Source organism: Leptopilina boulardi, unplaced genomic scaffold, assembly GCF_019393585.1.
Source record: "Leptopilina boulardi isolate dan_hultmark-lab unplaced genomic scaffold, ZJU_Lbou_2.1 LbouV2_362, whole genome shotgun sequence".
NCBI lineage: Eukaryota > Metazoa > Arthropoda > Insecta > Hymenoptera > Figitidae > Leptopilina > Leptopilina boulardi.
In genome coordinates, this window is record NW_026137932.1 from 4,499,634 (window position 1) to 4,521,222 (window position 21,589).

Consider the following 21,589-nt stretch of genomic DNA (forward strand, 5'->3'; position numbering starts at 1 on the left):
TCCTTTTATAAAAATTTCTTCTTCATTTTGTGCAAAAAAAAAAAAAATGTTTTAAATAATAAAAAGCTATAAAATTAAATTTCTTTAAAAGTGATATAAAAACAGTAAAATTAACAACTTGCTCTGCATATTAACAAAAAAAAAGTGTCTCAGTTTTGGTGTAAAGTCTTCAATTACCTTGTTCTTTGAAGGAGTCCGACTCGAGAACAAAATCTAAGTTGACAACTTCTTTGCTGCCAACAATCACAATTTCGCGTTTACTTGGTTTATATCTGTAAACAAAAATTTCAGTCTTTAATTTTAATTCTTAATTTTCAATGATTTTTAGTAATTTTCGAATAGTACATTAATTATTAATTTCAGCAATTTTTTCTCTATTTTCACTTTAAATCAAATTCATTTCATTGATTATTTTTATAAACATTACATTAAGAATATATTTTGCAAATTTTTTTTTAATTTTTATTAAATTGTAGAACACATATCAGTAAAAACGGTATTACAAATCCAACCGTCTAATGGTTCAGAGTTCTTGTATTTTATTTGGCATGTGTAATTATTAAACAAGCGAATATTTATATTCAATATTCCCATGTCTCAACATGCTGGCAATAATTTTCTTTTAACTTTAATTAATTTTTTTTATAATATTCAATCATTTATACAATTTTTCGTAAGTGGATTTTTGCAATTTTTTATTACAGAATTTTTACAATGTTATTTTGGTTTCAAATAATCTGTATTCTAATTTCATCATTTTCCCTTTTTCACTCAATGCTGATAAAAAAACGACGTACAAATTTAATAATTTAAAAAATTAAGTCGTTGACGACTTGACAAAAAGAGGTGAAACCTTTCATAGACGAATTGAATTTTGTGACATTGTAAAATTTTTCAATTTTACAATCAATATATTAATTAACTTTTCTTTATTATTCCCGAAAAAGATTTTTTACTAACAAAAATTTACTATACGAAATCACATTAAGGATTCGAGAAATAGAAAAATCTTATTAATACCTAATAAATAAATATTAAGAATTAATGTCTGTAATCCCTTTTATTTATGTACGAGCCAATATTCAACTGAAACAAGAAATTAAGAAAAACTTCAAGATTTAAGAAAACTTTGAGAAAATTAATTATATGTATTGGATATTTTGTATTGGTCAACCTAACCTCAATTTTTGATAATAATAATTATTGGATATATTTATTAATTTGTATTCTTCAATATTTACTTCCGATGTAAGAAATCACCTATAGGAGAAAAACAAACATCTTTTTGTTTAATGTGATCTCGTATAAAACAAACGGTTTTGTGTCTTAATCATTTCTTTTAAATATTGGAATCTTGATAATAATTTTGAACAAAATATAGTATATCATCAATTCGAAAAGGAAATTTATTATAATTAATAAAAAGGGAAATAAGGAAATGAATTTAATAAAAAAGTAATGATTGTTGAAAATTCACGGTCTAAAAATTTATACTAAATATATCATATGTCGATAAATGTATTACCGACCGTAGAGTACACCGATGTAGTACCCGATCTCGCCGCATGAGGTACATCATAGAGTTCTCTCGCATGCGTTCTGGCCACCGATCGGCTATATAAGCTGCTCTCCCGCAGAGAATCGTCACTCTTGTGCTTCACCCTCATCACAAGGGGTTTTACCCCCGGAATCTCACTCCGAATATGTATCGTATAGACTATCACATATCACTCTCGTTTCAACGTGGTTTCACCCGTTAGGGCAGTAATTAATTTTTAAATCGCATTTTCGTAACAACGTAACGCAATATAACGTAACGTAATGACGCAATGTAACGCAACGAAACATATTATTGTAATCCGTTTTCTATTATTTTTATCCGTAAAATCGTCTATTTAATCGCTTTATGTAAATATATAATTTTTAGGTTTTTTTTTTTTGTAAATAAACGTCACTTCCGTATGTGTCTGTAAATTTAATGTAATTTCATTTACTTTTAAAACGAACCCTGATCCGGCGAGCTAATCCGCCATTTTTTTATAATCACATTCGTTACAAAAAGAAGGAATTGTTTGGAAATCTCTATTGGAAATTCGTTGCCAACGGACATTTTAATTCTATTAATTTTTGAACTTTCTGGTAAAATTTTATATTAAATTTATGAATGTTATTTCAAAATTGTTCTTTGCTTGATTTTTCTAATAATGAATATGATTTAATTTTTCTTCTGAATTTAATTAATTATCATTGAGTTTCAAACTTTTCAAAAAATGAATTTAATTTTATAAATTAAATTAACTGAAATATCATTCATTTGATTTATATTTCAATTTTTCTTTCCATTCCTCGAATTAAAGAATCTTTATTATTGAATAAGAATAAGTAAACAATTTTTTTTATTATGAATATATTTTGATATTATATTGAGTCTAAATTAAATTTTTATCATGTTTAAAAATTAAATAAGGAAATTTATTAATCTTTTTTTTTCTAAAATTTCATGTTTTATTGAATATAAAATAAAAAATCTTTTAGAATATGGTTTCACGAACCGCCCTCTCTACTGTTAATCAAAAATTGAGACTGCGGCAGGCCAAGTAAAAGGAAGACTATTTTGATTTCTCAAATTTTGAATTTTAATAATTTTGAATTGATAGTAATTCTTTTTTTTGTCTAGAATTTTGATTTAATTATCAAATTTGACAGTCTCTAAAATAATTAGCCTCGTGGCCTTCTGTCCGTTAATTATTTTTTTTTTTTTATTTATTTTGTCCCAAGAAAGGGATGGCGCCCGAAAACAATTTATTCGAGTCTTCTCTTGTAATCTTGATTAATTTTTGATTAATTAATTGATTTTAATAATTTTGTTTAAATGTTTAACATCGTTAAAAATCAAGATTACAATTTTTTTTAAAAAAAAAGATAGTCCTTACCTCCAAGCAGTGGCGTAAACTGTGTACTTTCCAGGAAGAAGAAGACGCCAATACTCCCCACGATCAGTTGTTACAATATTATGATTGACTCCAACAACAATAATTTTTGCATTTTCAATTGGTTGTCGATTCTCATCAGTGACAATTCCTTTTATTCCAATGTGCGCTTGCTCAAGATATTTCAAAAGTGATTCCTTATTTAAATCCCAGTGATCAGGCATTTTATCAGCTGGAGGATATTTACAGCAGCTCACTTCAAATGTTATCTCAAATGCATTTGATTGAGCATAATTGAAGTCTTGCATTCCTCCCTTCACTTCATACCTGTGAGGAAAAATAAAAATTTTCTTTAAAAAAAAAAAATAAATAAAGTTCCTCCCTGTATTTTTAATACATTGTTATAAAAAAAAAAAAATTCAAAACTTTTTATCGAACATTAAAATTTTTTTTTTTGCAAATTAAAAAACTTACCAATAAGCTCCATTAGTAATTCCATCGGTAAATATTTCAGGTGGACAGGAATTTCCCAATTTCATTATTGGATGATTATCAGCGTAAGTATGGGCAAGATATTTAAAAAGTTTATCGTCCGGTGATATACTTTCTTCGCAGCAACTTTTGGAAATTCTGAAAATATTTTCTTTATTTAATCATAGTTAATTAATCATTCTTCGCGAATGTTTTTCGATCTTTTTTTTTTTTTTAATTAAACTATTTTCAAAAAAGTATCAATTATTTTACCCTGAATCATATGGATAACTGGCGACAACAGTTCCACCGTGGAAATTTCCGGACAATACAAATGGTTCATTTGAAATCCACGTCATCATTGCAACAGTTTCATTTTGTCTATCCTCAGCTAAACTGTGACCATTTCCAATTTTATTATTTAACGATCTATCAAATTGATCCGGAAAATCACGATTTAAATCCACATGATTTGCATTTTCTCTACCAGTGTAATCATTTTTTGAATTACATTCACCTTCCTAATGTACAAAGAAAACAAAATATTCTATTATACACATTTTCCACTACATTAATAAAATATTGATAAATTTAATAATTCAAATTTATTTTATATTTCAAAATTAATTCAAATCAAATATAATCGAAGACTTTTTTTTGACAAATATTAATAAATTTTAGGGAACCTATTTTTTATTTTACAGACTCTTTTTTTATTAACTTTTCATTCAAAATATTATAATTTAATCGAATACTAATTTAACAGAATTATCATTTAACAAAATTTTAAGTGATTCGATTTTTTAAAAGAAATTTTTCAAATTCAATTCAATTTTATTTTTATTAAATTGTAGAACACATATCAGTAAAAACGGTTTTACGAATCCAACCGTCTAATGGTTCAGAGTTCTTGTATTTTATTTTGCATGTGTAATTATTAAACAAGCGAATATTTATATGATCAATATTCCCATGTCTCAACATGCTGACAATAAATTTTTTTTTTAACTGTAATTCATTTTTATAATATGCAGATATTTATGCAATTTTTCATAAGTAAATTTTTTATTACGGGTCAATCCACTGACTTTCGTCTAATAGTGGTTGCGACCAAATTTTAAAAAAATCTAGTTTTAATATATGTGAAACTCGATGATTCCCTGAGTTCATTAACCATAATATTATGGTAAAAATTTTATTCCCTTTGAAAATATTAAATATCAAAAGTAGGAGGTTCACAATGTGATTTTGTAACCTTAAACGAAAGAATTATTGCAAAAATTTATTATTTTTGGATGATATATCGATTTTAAAAAAAATTTTATTTAAATATTCTCAAGATTTTTATTTACTTATAACTTTTTTGTCGGTGCTCCGAAAAAATTGAGGTTTTGCACAAAGATTTTTTATAATATTCTTTACCTTCTATTAAAATCTTACGAAGGTGTTTTGCTTCGTTTTGGAGATATGTATTAATTTTCAAAATTTTTTATTTATTATTGTTTTATTATTTATTGTTGTTCGTTTCAAGGCTCTGAATATAGCCGCAAGTCCCCCTCCCTCCTCTCATTTCCCCTTCTCCGTCAAAAATGACCTAAATTTTGAGGTTATGTTCGTTTCAAGGCTCTGAATATAGCCGCAAGTCCCCCTCCCTCCTCTCATTTCCCCTCCTCCGTAAAAATGACCTAAATTTTGAAGTTATGTTCGTTTCAAGACTCTGAATATAGCCGCAAGTCCCCTCCCCTCCCCCGCCAGAAATGACCTAAATTTTGAGGTTATGTTCGTTTCAAGGCTCTGAATATAGCCGCAAGTCCCCCCTCCCTCCTCTCATTTCCCCTCCTCCGTCAAAAATTGACCTACATTTTGAGGTTATGTTTGTTTTAAGACCCTAATAAAGCAGTAAGTCCTTCCCCCTTCCCTCATCTCTCTCTGTATTTCCCGCCAAAAATAGGGGGGTTGGCGCGCGAAGCGAGCATGGTGGCGTAGCCCCTCTAGTATATAATATAATATATAAATATAACAAAAATTTTTATTATATTTCAGTTTTAATAATTAATTTTATTAATCTTGGCTGAAGCCTGATTTTTTGTATTTTTGAATATTGGTTGAATATTGGGCCAATATTGAAATTCGAGCCTTGGCATTGGTCTCTACACTCCCAGACTTGGTACAATATTGGCTAAAATAACGTCCAATATTTAGCCAATATTCAGTCTTGACAATTTCCTACTGGAAAACGTAAAACGTAAAATAAAAAACGAAAAGAAATAAATTTTTTTTTTATTTTATATATTATCACGTACTTTACTCTGAGTTTAATGATTATTATTTTACACGCGAATATGTCAAGATAATTTATTTTAGGTATAGATAATATACGCAAATATTTCACATCAAATTAAAACAATAACTTTTATAATCGACGGAATGTCTACTACAAGCAGTATAATATTATTGTTTCAAAGACTAATAAAAAAAAGAAATATTTTTTTTTAACTTAAATTATTATCATTACTTTAGATACAAAAAAATTTATCTTAAAAAATTGGAGATAAGATATTCTGTTAATTTATTAATAACATAAATAAAAGAAATACAAATTCAACAAGATTTCTTTTTATTCCTTTATTTTAAAATGATGAATTTTCGAGAAAAGAAGACCGTACTATTCTATGATTTCATCTATTTGTCTTAATAGGAAAGATATATTTATTTAAGAATTAAGTTTCAAATACTTCTTAAGCTAACACTTTTAAACTATTTTCTTAGTTTTCGCGTTTAATACATTTTTGATTGAAATTTGTTGTACGTTTCAAATTCGCGGTACTTTAAAAAAATTTCTAAACATTTTTTTTTTGCAATTTTCCAGTCGTACTAAATTTCCAGATATCCTGGATCAATAACATTAAATAATATTATGACGTAATTTTTTTTAATGAAATTAATAATTAAATGTAGCGGATTCAGAATGTTAATTTTGTACTTTTTAAAAACATTATTATGCAAATTCTATTATTAAATGGTGTTCCGCAATGGCAAGCAGTGGTTGTCTTTCAAAAATTGTCTCCTCGTAGGTGCATTTAATTTAAAAAAGATTTTTCTCTCAACTCGGATAGGAACAAAAAAATCGAAAAAAATTTCCAGTTATCCTGAAATATTGTACTTTCATTTACGCACAAGAAATTATTGAAAATTCATTACGATAAACGACGTCAGGAAGTAAAATAAGAAATTTTGTTTGTAGCCTTCAGGTGCTGCCACAGACGGTAAATTTCAGTACTACTCAAATGTTATAACTCTTCCTATTTTACTTCCTGTTGTTTATATGTGAATAAATCTTTAATTTCTTGGTGGCAAATGAAAGTACACAAACTCAGGATAACTGGTATTTTTTCCGATTTGGCCATTTTTGTCCATTTTTTGAAGTTAAATGTACCTCATTTTTTAAAGACAACCACTGCTTGCCATTACGGAACACTGTTAATATTACACCGTCCGACAAAATTCAACTTTTTTTTTGACCCACAAAAAAATCCAACATTTTTGGAAACTAGGATAAAAAAAAATACCCGTGTCTGGCCGTTTTGCTAGATCAAGTCGTTTGTCGTTTTTAGGGGTGAAAACAGCCCCTAAATAAAAAGTGACAAGATATCTTTTAAAAATTATTACTATTTTATAAAACTTGGTATCTGGGGTTTTTCGGGGTCTCTGATTAATTATCTGATGTCAGATTTTCAAAATTCAAAATGGCGGTCAAATTTTTAAAAAGTTATTAAATTTTTTTTAAACCTTGGTATCTAGGGGTTTTTTTTGGGTCGCTGATGACGAATCTGATATTAAATTTTCAAAATTCAAAATGGCAGATATAAAATAAAAAATTAATAACTTTTTAAAAATTTGATCACCATATTGGATCCGCCATTTTGAATTTTGAAAATCTGACATCAGATTAATAATGAGTGACCCCGAAAACCCCCAGATACCAAGTTTTATAAAATATTAATAATTTTTAAAAAGATATCTTGTCATTTTTCATTTAGGGGTTGTTTTCACTCCTAAAAATGACAAACGACTTGATTTAGCAAAACGGCCAGATACGGGTATTTTTTTGGGTCCTAGTTTCCGAAAATGTTAAATTTTTTTGTGGGTCAAAAATTGTGTCGGACGGTGTTACAAATAGTAGGGGAGATATATTATGAGACATACTTTTTCCAAACTCTGTAATTTTCACAAAAATTAAGTTTTTTTTTGCAAATTTAAAAATCGGATGTGCTACTGGGAGGAATAATCTACATTATACTCTCTAAATTTGAATCAGCGGAATCTCGCTGATTCTCAGCTATAAGTATACCACTGATTCTAATCAGCTTATATGCACTGATGAATTAGTGGAATTTCACTGATTTTTCAGCGTATATCCGCTGTTTGGTACCAGTGGTATACTTATCGCTGATTCAAATTTAGAGAGTACTTAAGAAGCTTTTTAAAATTATTGTCTTCTGATAAAATAGCGAGAGTTTGCAAATAAAAACGGCGTTTTTTCAATTTTCAAAAAACTTGGCAAATTTTAAAACAATTAATGACAAACGATAATTATTAATATATTTATCTAAATTTATTCAAATTAATATCGTTGTGAAAATATCTCAAACACGAGTATACAAAATAAATTTTTGAACGCAAGATTGCAAATCGTTGTTGTGTACTTTGTAAGTTCATATAAATGCAAAAGTGCTAATGGAAAAATAACCTTGGTGTAAGACAAGACGATATCAGTTATTGACCAAATTCATTTCAAATTAGGAAGGCCGTCCCTGGCGGAATAAAATCACTCAACGTCCACTTTGTAAAGTAGACATTGAGTGGACATTGGGTAGAAACTTGGTAATTCGCAAAAATAAACGTTAAAATGACAAAATATGAAAAAATTTGAGTTGCAAAAGGTAAATAAATATCCAGCGACTAAATTCTAGTAATAATTGCGTTAAATAAAGCATTAAAAATTAAAAAAATTAATATAAATTGTGCAAAGTAAGTTGTCATGCTTACATTCTATTGGTTTTTTTAATATTCCAATAAATTAATGTAAAATGACGCAGAACTTTACACATAATTTTAAAAAATTGTTAAATTCATCAAATTGATGTATTTTTGAGGTTAATTAATTAATAATAATAAAAATTATATTTAATCTCAATAGTGTTGTGAAATACTATAGAAATTGTATTATCGACCATATGTGATAATAAATAGTTCGATTTCACGGTAAGTAAAGTTATAGTTATGCATAAATACTTAGATGTCACTATAGTCATCTTGAATATGCTTCTGCTGGAATATAGATTTTGAATTGAATATGACATGATGATCGTTGTTATAAGTTGATGCCAGGACGCGACTATATATTATAAATTGGGTAAAATTCCTGTAGCGAACTAAGTGAAAAAAAGTTGATCGGATCGGGCTATAATTTGCACATAGTTTAGCCCTAGGAATGAGTAATTTAACCACGTATTTATGCATAACTATAACTTTACTTACCGTGAAAGGGTAATTTTTATTATCACATGTGGTCGGTAATTCAGTTTCTATAGTATTTCACAACACTATTGAAATTAAATATAATTTTTATTATTATTAATTAATTAACCTCAAAAATACATCAATTTAATGAATTTAACAATTTTTTTAAATTATGTGTAAAGTTATACGTCATTTTATATTAATTTATTGAAAATATTTTTAAAAAATATATGAAGAGATATATGATATGATATGGGGGGATATGAAGAGTGTGACAAATTATCGTCCTATAACATTACTTAGTGTAATACCTAAAGTCTTTGAGAGTATTGTTTTTGATATGATTTATCAACAGGTGGAACACTTGATAATTGATGAACAGCATGGCTTTACGAGAAGAAGATCAGTACTGACTAACTTAACACTGTTTACTAACTTTGTAGCATCTCATATCGGAAAAAGTCTTCAAGTGGATGTGATTTATACTGATTTTGCGAAAGCTTTTGATAAGGTTGGATTAAGAGTTATCTTGCTGATAGATATTCATCGGTACGTGTTGAACATGAGTTTTCAGATGTTTTTTTAGCGACCTCTGGTGTACCCCAGGGATCGAATCTTGGACCACTTTTTTTCTTGCTTTTTATTAATGATATCAACACTATATTTAAACATAGTTTATGCCTTTTGTTTGCCGATGACCTTAAATTATTTAAAACAATAACTTGTGCGCAAGATGCTATTGATCTTCAATCAGATCTTGATCAGCTTTATAATTGGTCATCAAACAATAAATTGTTTCTTAATATAAAAAAATGTAATATAGTCTCATTCAGCAGACTGAGAGAATTTGAACAGTATCAATATGTTATTGATGGTGAAATTCTTTCAAGAGTGTCCATGATCCGAGACCTTGGAGTTACACTAGACTCAAAGTTGGATTTTAGATCACATATCTTAAATGTTGTTAATAATGCGATTAGAGTTTTGGGCTTTGTCACCAGAAACGCTTCGCGGTTCAAAAATGTCTTGGCGTTAAAGGTATTATACTTTTCATTAGTTAGACCAATTATTGAATTTGCTTCGCTAATTTGGTCACCTTATCAGGAATATCTAATAATTGCTCTTGAACGTGTTCAAAACAAATTCATGCGATTTGTTGCTAGAAGAACGGGGATACCATATGATAGATATAGTCATGATTACACTGAATTAAGACGTATATTGGGCATTCCTCTATTGAGGGACAGATTCTTATTTACTGATTTATTATTCATGTTCAAAATTATCAATGGTATTATAAATTGTCCTCCGCTTTTATCACTACTTAACTTTGCTGTCCCTTATAAACCATCTAGATATTCAATTTTGTTCAGGCAGTCAGTGCAAAGATTAAATTATATAGATAACTCTGTTGTGATCAGAATTACAAGAGAAGCCAACGAACACCATAATAGCATAGATTTTTATGGTATTTCTTTAAGTAGATTTATAAGCAACTTGCGTACTGAGATATTTGGTACTAATTGAGAATTGATGTTTCAATGTTTCGCCGAGTCATTGCATCTTATATTTTTATAATTAAGTACATTTGTACGAAAGGGCACTGCCCGTGTAAAAATAAAATAAATAAATAAATAAAAAAACCAATGGAATGTAAGCATGACAAGTTACTTTGCACAATTTATATTAATCTTTTAATATTTAATGCTTTATTTAACGCAATTATTACTAGAATTGAGTCTCTGGATATTTATTTACCTTTAGCAAATCAAATTTTTTCATATTTTGTCATTTTAACATTTATTTTTGCGAATTACCAAGTTTCTACCCAATGTCCACTCAATGTCTACTTTACAAAGTGGACGTTGAGTGATTTTATTCCGCCAGGGGTCGTAGTTGAAAATCAATTTTTTTCTCCGAAATGTTGTTTTTCATAGCTCTTTAATAAACGATAGTTATCTTTTTTTTAACTAAAATAATTTTTTTTTACGAAGTTATAACAAATTTAATTTTCCAACTTGGAAAATAAACGTTTACTAAAAATTAAAATTTTTTAATTGTTATAACTTTTTTAATAATCGAGATACCTATTCAATTTCAATTTTTTAGATTCTCCAATGTTGTTACGTTTTTTTTTTACTACATATTTGAAATATTGAATAAAAATCGAATCAATTTTTATATAATATAATATTTTATTTTCAGGCCTTGGATTGACTTTCAAGTTGTAAAAAAAAAATTTAGAATCGATTTAACAAGATTTTTTTAAAATTAAATTTCAGAAGAGATGAAATTTTTGGGGAATGAATATGGCATGAATATGTTCTAAAAATCATTGGTTAGAATTTTCATTTTATGGAATTTCATTTGTCATAATTATTTTTTAAGCCGAATTTTTATTTGTTCGAATTAGTATTTTACAAAATTTTCATCAAAATGATTTTTCTATATTATAGAATTTTTAAATGACTGAAAATTTACTTCATAGAATTTTTATTTGTTCGAATTTTTATTTGTCAGAATTTTTATTCGTTCAAATTTTTATTTAATATAATAAGCATTTTAAAAAAAATTTTATTGTGTATAATTTTATTGCATAGAATTTTCATTTTATTCTTTCAGATGAATTTTTAATTTGTTCGAATTATTATTTCATATAATTTCCATATTACAGAATTTTTACTTAACCGAAAAATCATTTAACAGAATTTCTATAATTAATAGAATTTTCATTTGTCCGAAATTGCAAATGGCCGAACAAACAATCGATTTTCGTGCGATTTTTAGAAAATCAACCAATCAAAAATTATTCATAAAATTGTGATTGGTTGATTTTAAAAAATCGCGCCAAAATCGATTGTTTGTTCGGCCATTTTCAATTTCGGACAAATGAAAATTCTATCATTTATAGAAATTCTGTTAAATGATTGTGACAAATGAAATTCCATAAAATAAAAATTTTAACCAATATATGATTTTTAGAACATATTCATGTGTCTTAATTTTTGTTTGTTGAAATTATTATTATTATTTTTAGAAATTTCAAACAATTATTGAATTTTTAAAAATATTTAATTGCAAAATATTTTCAATTAAAATTATTGAATAATTAATATTTTTAAAGAATTTTTTTTAAATTATTGAGAATAATGAATTTAGCAAAGAATTTTGAAAAAATCACATTTCAAAAAATCATAACTTTCCATAATTTTTATTTAAAAAAAATAAAAAAAAAACGTATTTTCTTATTTTTCATAAAGATATAAAAAAATGCTCTATTAAACAAAAATTTTATTTTCACATGGAAAGCCTCATTAAATAAAAACGTGTCGAATCTCGAATACTCGAATACTCGAATCTCCCTTACGAAGATAAAATGCTATTATTTTTTTTTCTTTTAAACGAGTGGGAGGAATGTGTGTTTGAAAAAAAAATCAATGACGCTGCGTGTCTGTTTGGAATAATTACATTTCTATTTATGTAGGGGATAAATAATCTCATAATTAACGGAAATTTTTCCTCTTTGGGAAGTACCGATTTAAATAAATTAATAACTTTTTACAATAATGAAAGCAAAGATAACGGTAATGTTTTTTTTTTACTCATACAAAAAAAATATACCGTTACTACATTTTACGAATAGAAAAAAAAATAGTAAAAGCAAAAAAAAAAAAAGAAGGAGAAAACTTACCTCGGATTTTTCGAAGCCATCTGGATTCATGGAGGGCATCAAGAAAATGTCGGTTGTATCGACAAGTCTTGTAACTCGTGAATCTAATCCATAATTATGTAGAAGATATTGTGCAAGATAAATGAGAAGTTCCCTTCCAACTGATTCATCACCATGCATATTGGCAACATATTTAACCATTGGCTCGCCAATATCACGTTGCGCGACATTTTTCGATATTTCAATAGTTAAAAGTTCTCTGCCCTCAACTGATTTTCCAATGCTGTGAATTCTCACAAGATTGGGATATTGAATACTGAGATTTTGAAAAAGATTTTCAAGTTCATGATAATGTGTGTAATGAGGTAGAATAAAATCTTCGTTTAATGATGTTCGTAGTGTGCCCGAAAACGCGGAATTTGCCAAAAGTCCAAGTAACAAAATACTTGTGAATAAATTCATTTTGTTTTAGATTTTAGATTCACTTTTTTTTTAATTTTAATAAAAACGATTGTTTCTTTTGTTTTCTTTTTTTTTTTTTAAAGGGACATTGTGAAATTTTAATTTTGCACTTGCAACTTATTTGAAACTTCACTACTGGAACATCCAGTAGTTTTGGAAGTTACAACTCTTCTGAGTTTGCGAGAGCTGTTGAAGTGTGCTGAGTCGAAACGGGATAAAGGAAAGAAAAAGTAGTATATACATTGAATTTAACGCATATCAGTTGACGCAGAAACGTCATCGGCGCGATTAACCATAGAATATAATGAAGTGAAGTTCTTCAACAACTAATTTTGTTAAGGCCAACGCACAATAAATTCTTAAGGGTAGGACCCAGTAATGCAGCACCACCTATATCGAAACTAAAATTTTGGAAAATTATTTACAGTATTTACTTAAAATCAAGACAATAATACAATATAATACTTTTTCCTTTAGGATAACTGATTATTGTCAACAAATATATCAGCTAAAACTTTTTTTGAGTTAAAATATTGAAAAAAAATTAATGACGATAAATTAAATATGAGCATATTTTTTTAGGAAAACTTTTAAGATATTTTCACGGAAATAACAAAAAATAATGCAATTTTCATTTGGAGGATTTATAAACACTAAAAAAATATACCAGCTAAGATTCACCAATCACGTCCCATTGTGGAACCAGCCTAACAATGCGACGCGTCGCGTCTGCGTTTGGCTCCATTCTGCAGAGGGCCCTAAGCAAATGGGATTACGTCGCGTCTGCATTGCGTTTTGCTTCATTCTGGAAGCGGCCTGTACGCCTTCCCATGACAGCGTAAGGCCGCTTCCAGAATGGAGACGCAAACGCATCCTAAGGCCCTCTCCAGAATGGAGCTAAACACAACGCAGACGCGACGCATCACAATGCTAAGTAAATGGGGCTGCGTTGCGTTTGGCCTCATTCTGGAACAAGCCCTAGGCCCTCTCCAGGCCGATTCTAGAATGAAGACGCAGACGCATCCCCATTTGCTTAGCATTGCGATGCGTCGTGTATGCGTTTCAGCTCGTTCCAGAATGGAACTAAACGTAAGCAGACGCGACGCAGCCCCACTTGCTTAGCATTGCGATGCGTCGCGTCTGCATTTTACTCTATTCTGGAACTAGCCTTAGGTCCATTCCACAATAGCTAAACGCAAAGTTAAAGCGCACGCAAAGATGACGCGCGCGTTGGTTCTAACCAACCAAACCAACGCGCGCGTCATCTTTGCGTGCGCTTTAACTTTGCGTTTAGCTATTGTGGAATGGACCTTATGCTGACTCTACATTGGCTGCACAAACGCGTACGTGAACGTACTGACGTCACAATGTTATTCAAATGGGTGACGTCACACGTTCAAGTACACGTTTGCGCAGCCAATGTAGCGTCAGCATAAACACCGCCTGAGGCGTAATGAGTTGGTGGAAAGCGGAAATCATGAAAGTGTCAGAGGTTAGTATATAACGAAATGCTATTTTTCATCTGTTAAATGATATTCTTTTTTTTATTTAAATATCTGCTTAAAATTACCATTTGGTAGTATCGAAAACGTCACATTAAAATACCCATTGCCGTTTCCGTATTTCCGTGGAATAAAAGAGAAAAAAATAAAAAAAATATCTTCTATCCTTTTCTAGCTAACGTGTTGCGATGACAACACGTTAGTTGGAAAAGAACAAAAATGTGTGTGCATATCTGTCCACGATTGTACGTTGTCCAAAAGACCCTTGACATAGTGTCATACTTCGGACATTCCTCTTTGTGTACGAACGCAAATATTGTAAAAAGACCTTTACAATTTTTAATGCGCCTTAAGTTTGATTGGTTAAGTGTAAATGCACCCTAAATTCAATATTGCCGGGTGTTATATATGAAATTTAAGGGTATTTATGGTAAATTTCAACTGAAAATTTCCAATAGTCCATTTTCCATATATTCGTGACCTATCCGCTTTGATTCGCATCATTCTCTTGTTTTGTGATAATTGTCCATTGTGGTTTGTCGTTTATTCATTTGCAGTATGTAAGCGGTGACTGAAAATATTAGAATTCAATATTTTCCGTGTTTAAGTGAAAATTAACATCATTATAGTATGTCGAACAAGGTAAATTTCACATTTTCATCAACACAAATTCAATAGAGACGCACTCTTGTGTTTTTTTCACACACACACACACACATATACACATAGACACAAATTTTTATACATCAAAATTGAACGGCTAGTTTATTTGACGAGAGCGTTAAAATAAAAAAAAAAAGTGAAATCTCTTTATTTTTTTTTTTTAAATTTACAGCAAAAAATAATAATCACCGAAGCAGAAAAAGCATATCGCACAAAATACTATCACTGTAAGTGAAGTTTATTTAGAATCATTTTTTTTTTTTTGAAAATTAAAAATTCTGCGTTCTGTTTGTTTTTTTTTTTCTTTTATTTCTTAATGTTATTTTAAAAAAAAGTAGTGTAAATTTATGTTTAATTTCATAAAGATAAGACAAAAGGATTTTTTGCATTTTTCGTTTACGAATTGAATGTAAATATAAATATCGTGAAAAAAATACTTTCCCTTAGATCCAATTAGCCAAACAAAATTAATTTCATCAAAAATTTAGTGATAGAATATTATATTCAATTATATGTTAATTATAATGGAAATTTTAGACAATTGAAATTCACATGAAAAGCATTATTTTTCGTTTATTTATTTATTTAGAGCTTAATTGATGTCATTTAGAAGAAATGTTTAAATTTTGATGTTCATTTTGGTTATAAATTTATCGATCATACGTAGAAGGTCAAAGGAATGTAATTAAATATATATATATATATATATGTGTGTATATATATTTATATGTATATATATGTATATATATATATATATATATATATATATTGCCCAGAAATTTTTTTTTTATCAATTCCAAAGAATGAAATGAAAATTTTCTTTTTTTGTAAAAAAAGTAAATCTAAATTTTTTAAATTTAATTATATTTTAAAAATGTAAATTTTTAAATAATTCATTTCACAAAATTAATTAACTAAAAAAAAAAATATTGTTTGAAAGTAAAAAAATAAATAAAAAAAAATTATTATTTATTCTTATGAAATTTTAAATTAAGAAATTATAATTTTCAAAAACAAAAAAAAAAAATAAATAAAATTTATAATTATTATTTATTTTTTAAGTATTAATTTTAATTAAGTAAATGATGGTTTTCATATGATATTTTTTTAAAACTATTTTTAAAAAAATAAAAGAATAATGTTAAATTTTTTTTTTTTTAAACAGTTTTTCAAGTGGTGAGCAAACGACAACTTCTTTGCACTTCCTGTGGCAACGAACTTAGTCCATCATCGAAATTTATATCCAGTCATCCTATTTTAGAAATTTTACAATGTACTGTAAGTATAATTCATTTATAAATTTAAAATGTAAATTTAGTTTTAAAATATTTTTTTAGTTTAGTAACATTATTTCTCACAATTTTTGGCTTAATGAAGAAAATATAATTTATTAATGTTGAATTATTTTCTCGTTTTTTTTTTTTTTTTTTTTTGAAAGGATAGAAATTAAAAATCAAAAGTTTTTTTTATTTTTACATTTATTTATTTATTTATTTATTTAATACATTCCCCGCAGTCCTTAGGGACCATAAATGGGTAACTAAATTTACATACATTACAACGTTTCATTGACTGATTTTGTCAATCTTCTGAACATGGTCATTTTGTGCAATTTTTTCGAGAAAAAAAAAACCGATTTCTTTCCTTTCTAGCACGTAGCCATCAAATCCAATCGGTCTCGCTATATTTTTCCTGTAATCTACACGTGAAAATACTTATGTTTACTAAATTGCAGTTCTTCATATAGAAAAATGTAGAAGTTAAGGGTATAGGTCCTAGTAAATGCAGCACCACCAGGCCTCATATTATACGACTATTTCGACTATTTCCAACTTTTTTTTTCAAAAATACGACTTTTTTCGACTTATTTTAATAAAATGCGATTATTTCGACTTTTTTTTACATTTTTAACAAAAATTTTTAATTAAAATATATATATATATTTTTTTTAGTAGGTATAAAATGCAGATCTTCTTCATATCTTCTTTATTTCAATTATTTAACAAATTTTTAACAAAAATTCTTCACTAAATTAATTATTTTTAATAATTTTAATGAAATTCATCATAAATTCAATTATATCAAATTATTTTTCAATTAAAATTTTTATGAAATTTAACATTTGTTCATAATTTTAAAAAAACTATCAAATAAAATTACTAAAAATTTTTAATTCGAAATCATAAATCAATTCAAAATCAAATAAAATTTAATTATTTTCAAAAATTTCAATTCAAAATCAAAGAAAATTTAATTATTTTCAAAATTTTCAATTCAAAATCAAATAAAATTCAATTATTACCAAAATTTTCAATTCAAAATCAAATAAAATTCAATTATTACCAAAAGTTTCAATTCAAAATCAATTAAAATTGAATAATTATCCAAAATTTTAATTCAAAATTAATTAAAATTGAATAATTATCCAAAATTTCAATTCAAAATTAATTATTATCAAAATTTTCAATCAAAAATCAACTAAAATTGAATTATTATCGAAAATTTTAATTATAATTCAATTATTTTCAAAAATTTGAATTTAAAAGCTTTTAAAATTTAATTATTTCTAAAATTTTCCATCGAAAATTTTTTGAAATTTAACAATTTCAATTATAACTCTAAGGAAATTCAATTATTTTAAACTATTTTTATAATATTCTTTGAAAATGCAACTATCTGAAACCATTTTTCAATGAAAAATGGTTTTCAAATTATTATTTTTTTAGTGACATCATCAAAAAATTTTAATTAAAAATCACTTGAAGTTCAATTAATTATAAAAATCTCAATTGAAAATCTTTGAAAATTCAATTACATTTAAAAAATGTTATCGGAAATTATTTGATAAATTTATTTTTAGTTCTGTAAAATTTAATTATTGTCTGAAAATTAACAAAATCTTTTAAAATTCAATTATTTCTAAAAATTTCAACTTTAACTATTTTAAAAGTATTATTATTTAAAAAGAAAAATTTATTTAAAAATCTGTAAAATATTTTTGTTGAAATAAAAAAAATCGACTTTTTTTTGGAATATAAATCGGGACGCATGATTATGTTCTAAAAATCATTAGTCATAATTTACATTTTATCGAATTTTATTTGTCCTAATCAGTTTTGAGCCGAATTTTAATTTGTTCGGAATAGCATTTGGCATAATTTTTATCAATTGGATTTTCTATATGGCATAATTTTTATATAACGGAAAATTCAACTCACAGAATTTTTATTTCTTCGAATTTTTATTTGTCAGAATTTTTATTTGCTCTAATTTTCATTTAACATAATCGGCATTTTAAAGAATTTTTATTGGGTAGAATTTCATTGAATATAATTTTCATTTAGATGAATTTTCATTTGTTCGAATTATTATTTGATATAATTTCCATATAATCAATTTTTCATACTACAGAATTTTTACTTAACCGACAAATCATTTAATAGAATTTCTAATTGATAGAATTTTCATTTGTCCGAATTTTCAAATGGTCGAACAAACAATCGACAGAAAGATTTCAGCGCGATTTTTAAAATCAACCAATCACAATTTTATGAATAATTTTTGATTGGTTGATTTTAAAAATCGCGCCGAAATCTTTCTGTCGATTGTTTGTTCGGCCATTTGAAAATTCGGACCGAAGGTGTACGGAACCCTAAAAAGGAGAATTTTTATTTTCAATTTCTACCCTCCCAAAAAATTCAAGAAAATAATTCAACTTTAATCAATTAAATTATTAAATATCTATCTTCAAATTTCACATTCGGATCAGACCATTATATTTCGAATAAAATCGTTGCGGCCGAATTTTAGAAAAAATTGATTTTTTCAGAAATGATTCTGTATAATATCGAGGGAATAAAATAAAAAGAATTACATATGTCAAACATTTTTTTATTTCTCTAAAATATATGAATTTAAAGTGGAAAAGATACGCAAAAGTATCACTTTTTTAGCTATTAGAAAATGTATTTAAAAAAAAACATAGAAAAATTATTAAAAGTGTAAAAAATATTATTGATTCTTGTTTAAAATTGGTTGATTATTTATATTTTAATTATTAAACTACTAAATAAATTAAAATAATAGGTATAATATATTTTTAAAGTTGGTTCGTTAAATAACCTAATTTTGCGATTTTTATCAATTACATAATTATAAGAAAGCATAAAAATTGAATTAAATAAAAACTCACCGAATATAGAGTATTCTTGATGAAGTTTTAGATTTTCTTAGCATTTTAATTAATTTTACTTTAAATAAACAATAAAATATTAAGTTGAAAGTACGCGATCTCAGAATTTTTTCGAACTTTGCAAATTAATATCTCCGTTAAAGAAAAATCAAATAATTTATCACTTTTACAACTTTTAAATCACACCGAAATTTATACTTTAAATTCATATTTTAAGAGAAATAAGAAATTTTTTTTTACATAATTCTTTTTATTTAATTTCCTACATGTTATGCAGAATCATTTCTGAAAAAATCAATTTTTTCTAAAATTCGGACGCAACGACTTTATTCGAAATATAATTGTCTGACCTATTGAATCGACATATATGTCTCGAGATCGATGTTTAACTTTTGATAAATCAATTTTTTACCATATCAATGAATAAAGGATGAAAAATTAATAAAAATATTAAAAAATTTTGTTTTAAAAATTTTAACTGCTGTTATTCATTATTAATATAATATATTTTGATTAAATTTATTGAATATTAATTATTTTCTATAATGTAAGTGATATATAATAATGAATTAAATAAAAAGTTAAATAATATTTCATGATTTATATATTTTCTTGATTGTACCCGGTTTTGCCCCACCATCGGGGCAAAACAGGATACTTTGCATTTTTTTTTGAAAAACCTTGTTTAAATTGATCAACAAATTTTTTTTCATGTCATCGACCTTATTTTCTCATTCTCTAATATTCAAGGAAGAATTTTCAATGAAACTTGAACTAATTTGTTAGATTCTTATCTTTGTAAACCGAGAATTACAAAAAGGTACCCGATTTTGCCCCACTCTCCCTTCCTTGACATAAACATATCGTAAGGTGTAATAGTCGTCATTTGTTTTTTTTCTTGTTTTGAAGAATGGATTCTAGCTAAGAAATATTTAGTTTTAGTTTTTAAAATATAATTATTTCAGCTCTAAAGAAAAAAATTGATCACGCAAAAGAATTATTGTTTCTAAACATATTTCCAACATTTATATATCTAAAAATCAGATAAATATTTTTTACATTGATTTTTTTTTTTGGAATTTCCCCTGTTTCGAAATTAATAAGCTCAAATTTAAATGTTACTAAATTTTATATCTCGTGTGGAAATCTTTCTAAAGTCGCCCAAAAGTGAGACTAGGCGCCAATCTGGGCCCAACTTGGCTTCCCAAAGTTTGAAAAATGAAGAATTAAGTTAATTAAATTATTATTTAAATAATATGCTGAACATATATAGAAAAAAGCGCAACTATGAAAAGCTGAAAAAAATTTTTGTTTTTCATTGGTACTTGGGCAAAGTTTGGGTCAACCCAACCTGGCCCCAACTGGGATTTCCCAAAGTATTCCAAAACTGAAATTTAATTTAATATTCTGTTATAAATAAATAAAAAACTTGAGAAATAATAAAACTAGTTAATTATATTTATATTTAATTTATATGCCGTTTGGAGATTTTTCCAAAAGCCAATATGGGCAAAATTCACATTTAAGGAAAAATAAGTAAATTGAAAACTTTAGTTAATTATATTAATGCTTAAATAATACCTTCCCTGAATAAATAAAATGTATGTCAAGTTCTTAGTTTTTAATTTATTCAACTTAGCTAATTAATAATAATAACTTAGTTGTTTTTTGAGTCTTTTTGACTTTTTTGACTCTGACCCCATTCTCAATCATTTATTTCCTATTTTTATTCAATTTATTAATAATAATTGAACATAATTTGAACAAAATTTTGACTAGAACGTCAGCTATACTTTGGTACTTATTAATCGAAATTATTACTGGTAAAAATGTTAAATTAAAATAAATGAAATTAAGTAAGTGATTATATTTTAATTTATTGTTTAACCTAATGATATTTTTCACATCTTTGATTCAATAATTGTATGATATAAATGATACTGAGAAATTAAAACTTGTCTGCAGGTACGCGTCGTTAGCATAGTGGTTAGAGCGTTAATCTATAAGTCCGTGTGTCGTAGGTTCGATTCCCCTCGTGCGCAGTTTTCTTTATTTCATAGGTTTGCTTTATTTCTAGATTTTCATTTATAAGTTGTACCAAAACTTGAAAATCTAATACATACACTATTATTTAATTTTTAAATTATATAAATATTTTTTTTACTTTTTTTACTGA

The 21,589-nt window shown here is 26.6% G+C and overlaps 2 protein-coding genes across 3 annotated transcripts in view; one reads left to right on the top strand and one right to left on the bottom strand.

The window, feature by feature from the left end:
- Positions 1 to 13,334, bottom strand: part of LOC127286726 (carboxypeptidase D-like) — a 28,870-nt gene extending 15,536 nt beyond the window's left edge. The window contains exons 1-5 of the mRNA XM_051313270.1: positions 12,616 to 13,334; positions 3,675 to 3,922; positions 3,405 to 3,560; positions 2,934 to 3,257; positions 178 to 272 (exon numbers count right to left, since the gene is read on the bottom strand). Coding sequence (XP_051169227.1) covers positions 178 to 272; positions 2,934 to 3,257; positions 3,405 to 3,560; positions 3,675 to 3,922; positions 12,616 to 13,056 — 1,264 coding nt within the window. The 5' untranslated portion in view covers positions 13,057 to 13,334. The remainder of the gene's footprint in view (positions 1 to 177; positions 273 to 2,933; positions 3,258 to 3,404; positions 3,561 to 3,674; positions 3,923 to 12,615) is intronic.
- Positions 13,335 to 15,006: 1,672 nt separating this feature from the next.
- Positions 15,007 to 21,589, top strand: part of LOC127286784 (transcriptional regulator ATRX homolog) — a 28,621-nt gene continuing 22,038 nt past the window's right edge. The window contains exons 1-3 of one of the 2 annotated variants that reach the window (XM_051313359.1): positions 15,007 to 15,200; positions 15,394 to 15,448; positions 16,387 to 16,499. In XM_051313359.1, the coding sequence (XP_051169316.1) occupies positions 15,189 to 15,200; positions 15,394 to 15,448; positions 16,387 to 16,499 (180 nt within the window). In that variant the 5' untranslated portion in view covers positions 15,007 to 15,188. The remainder of the gene's footprint in view (positions 15,201 to 15,393; positions 15,449 to 16,386; positions 16,500 to 21,589) is intronic. The other variant, XM_051313361.1, reaches the window with a different exon arrangement.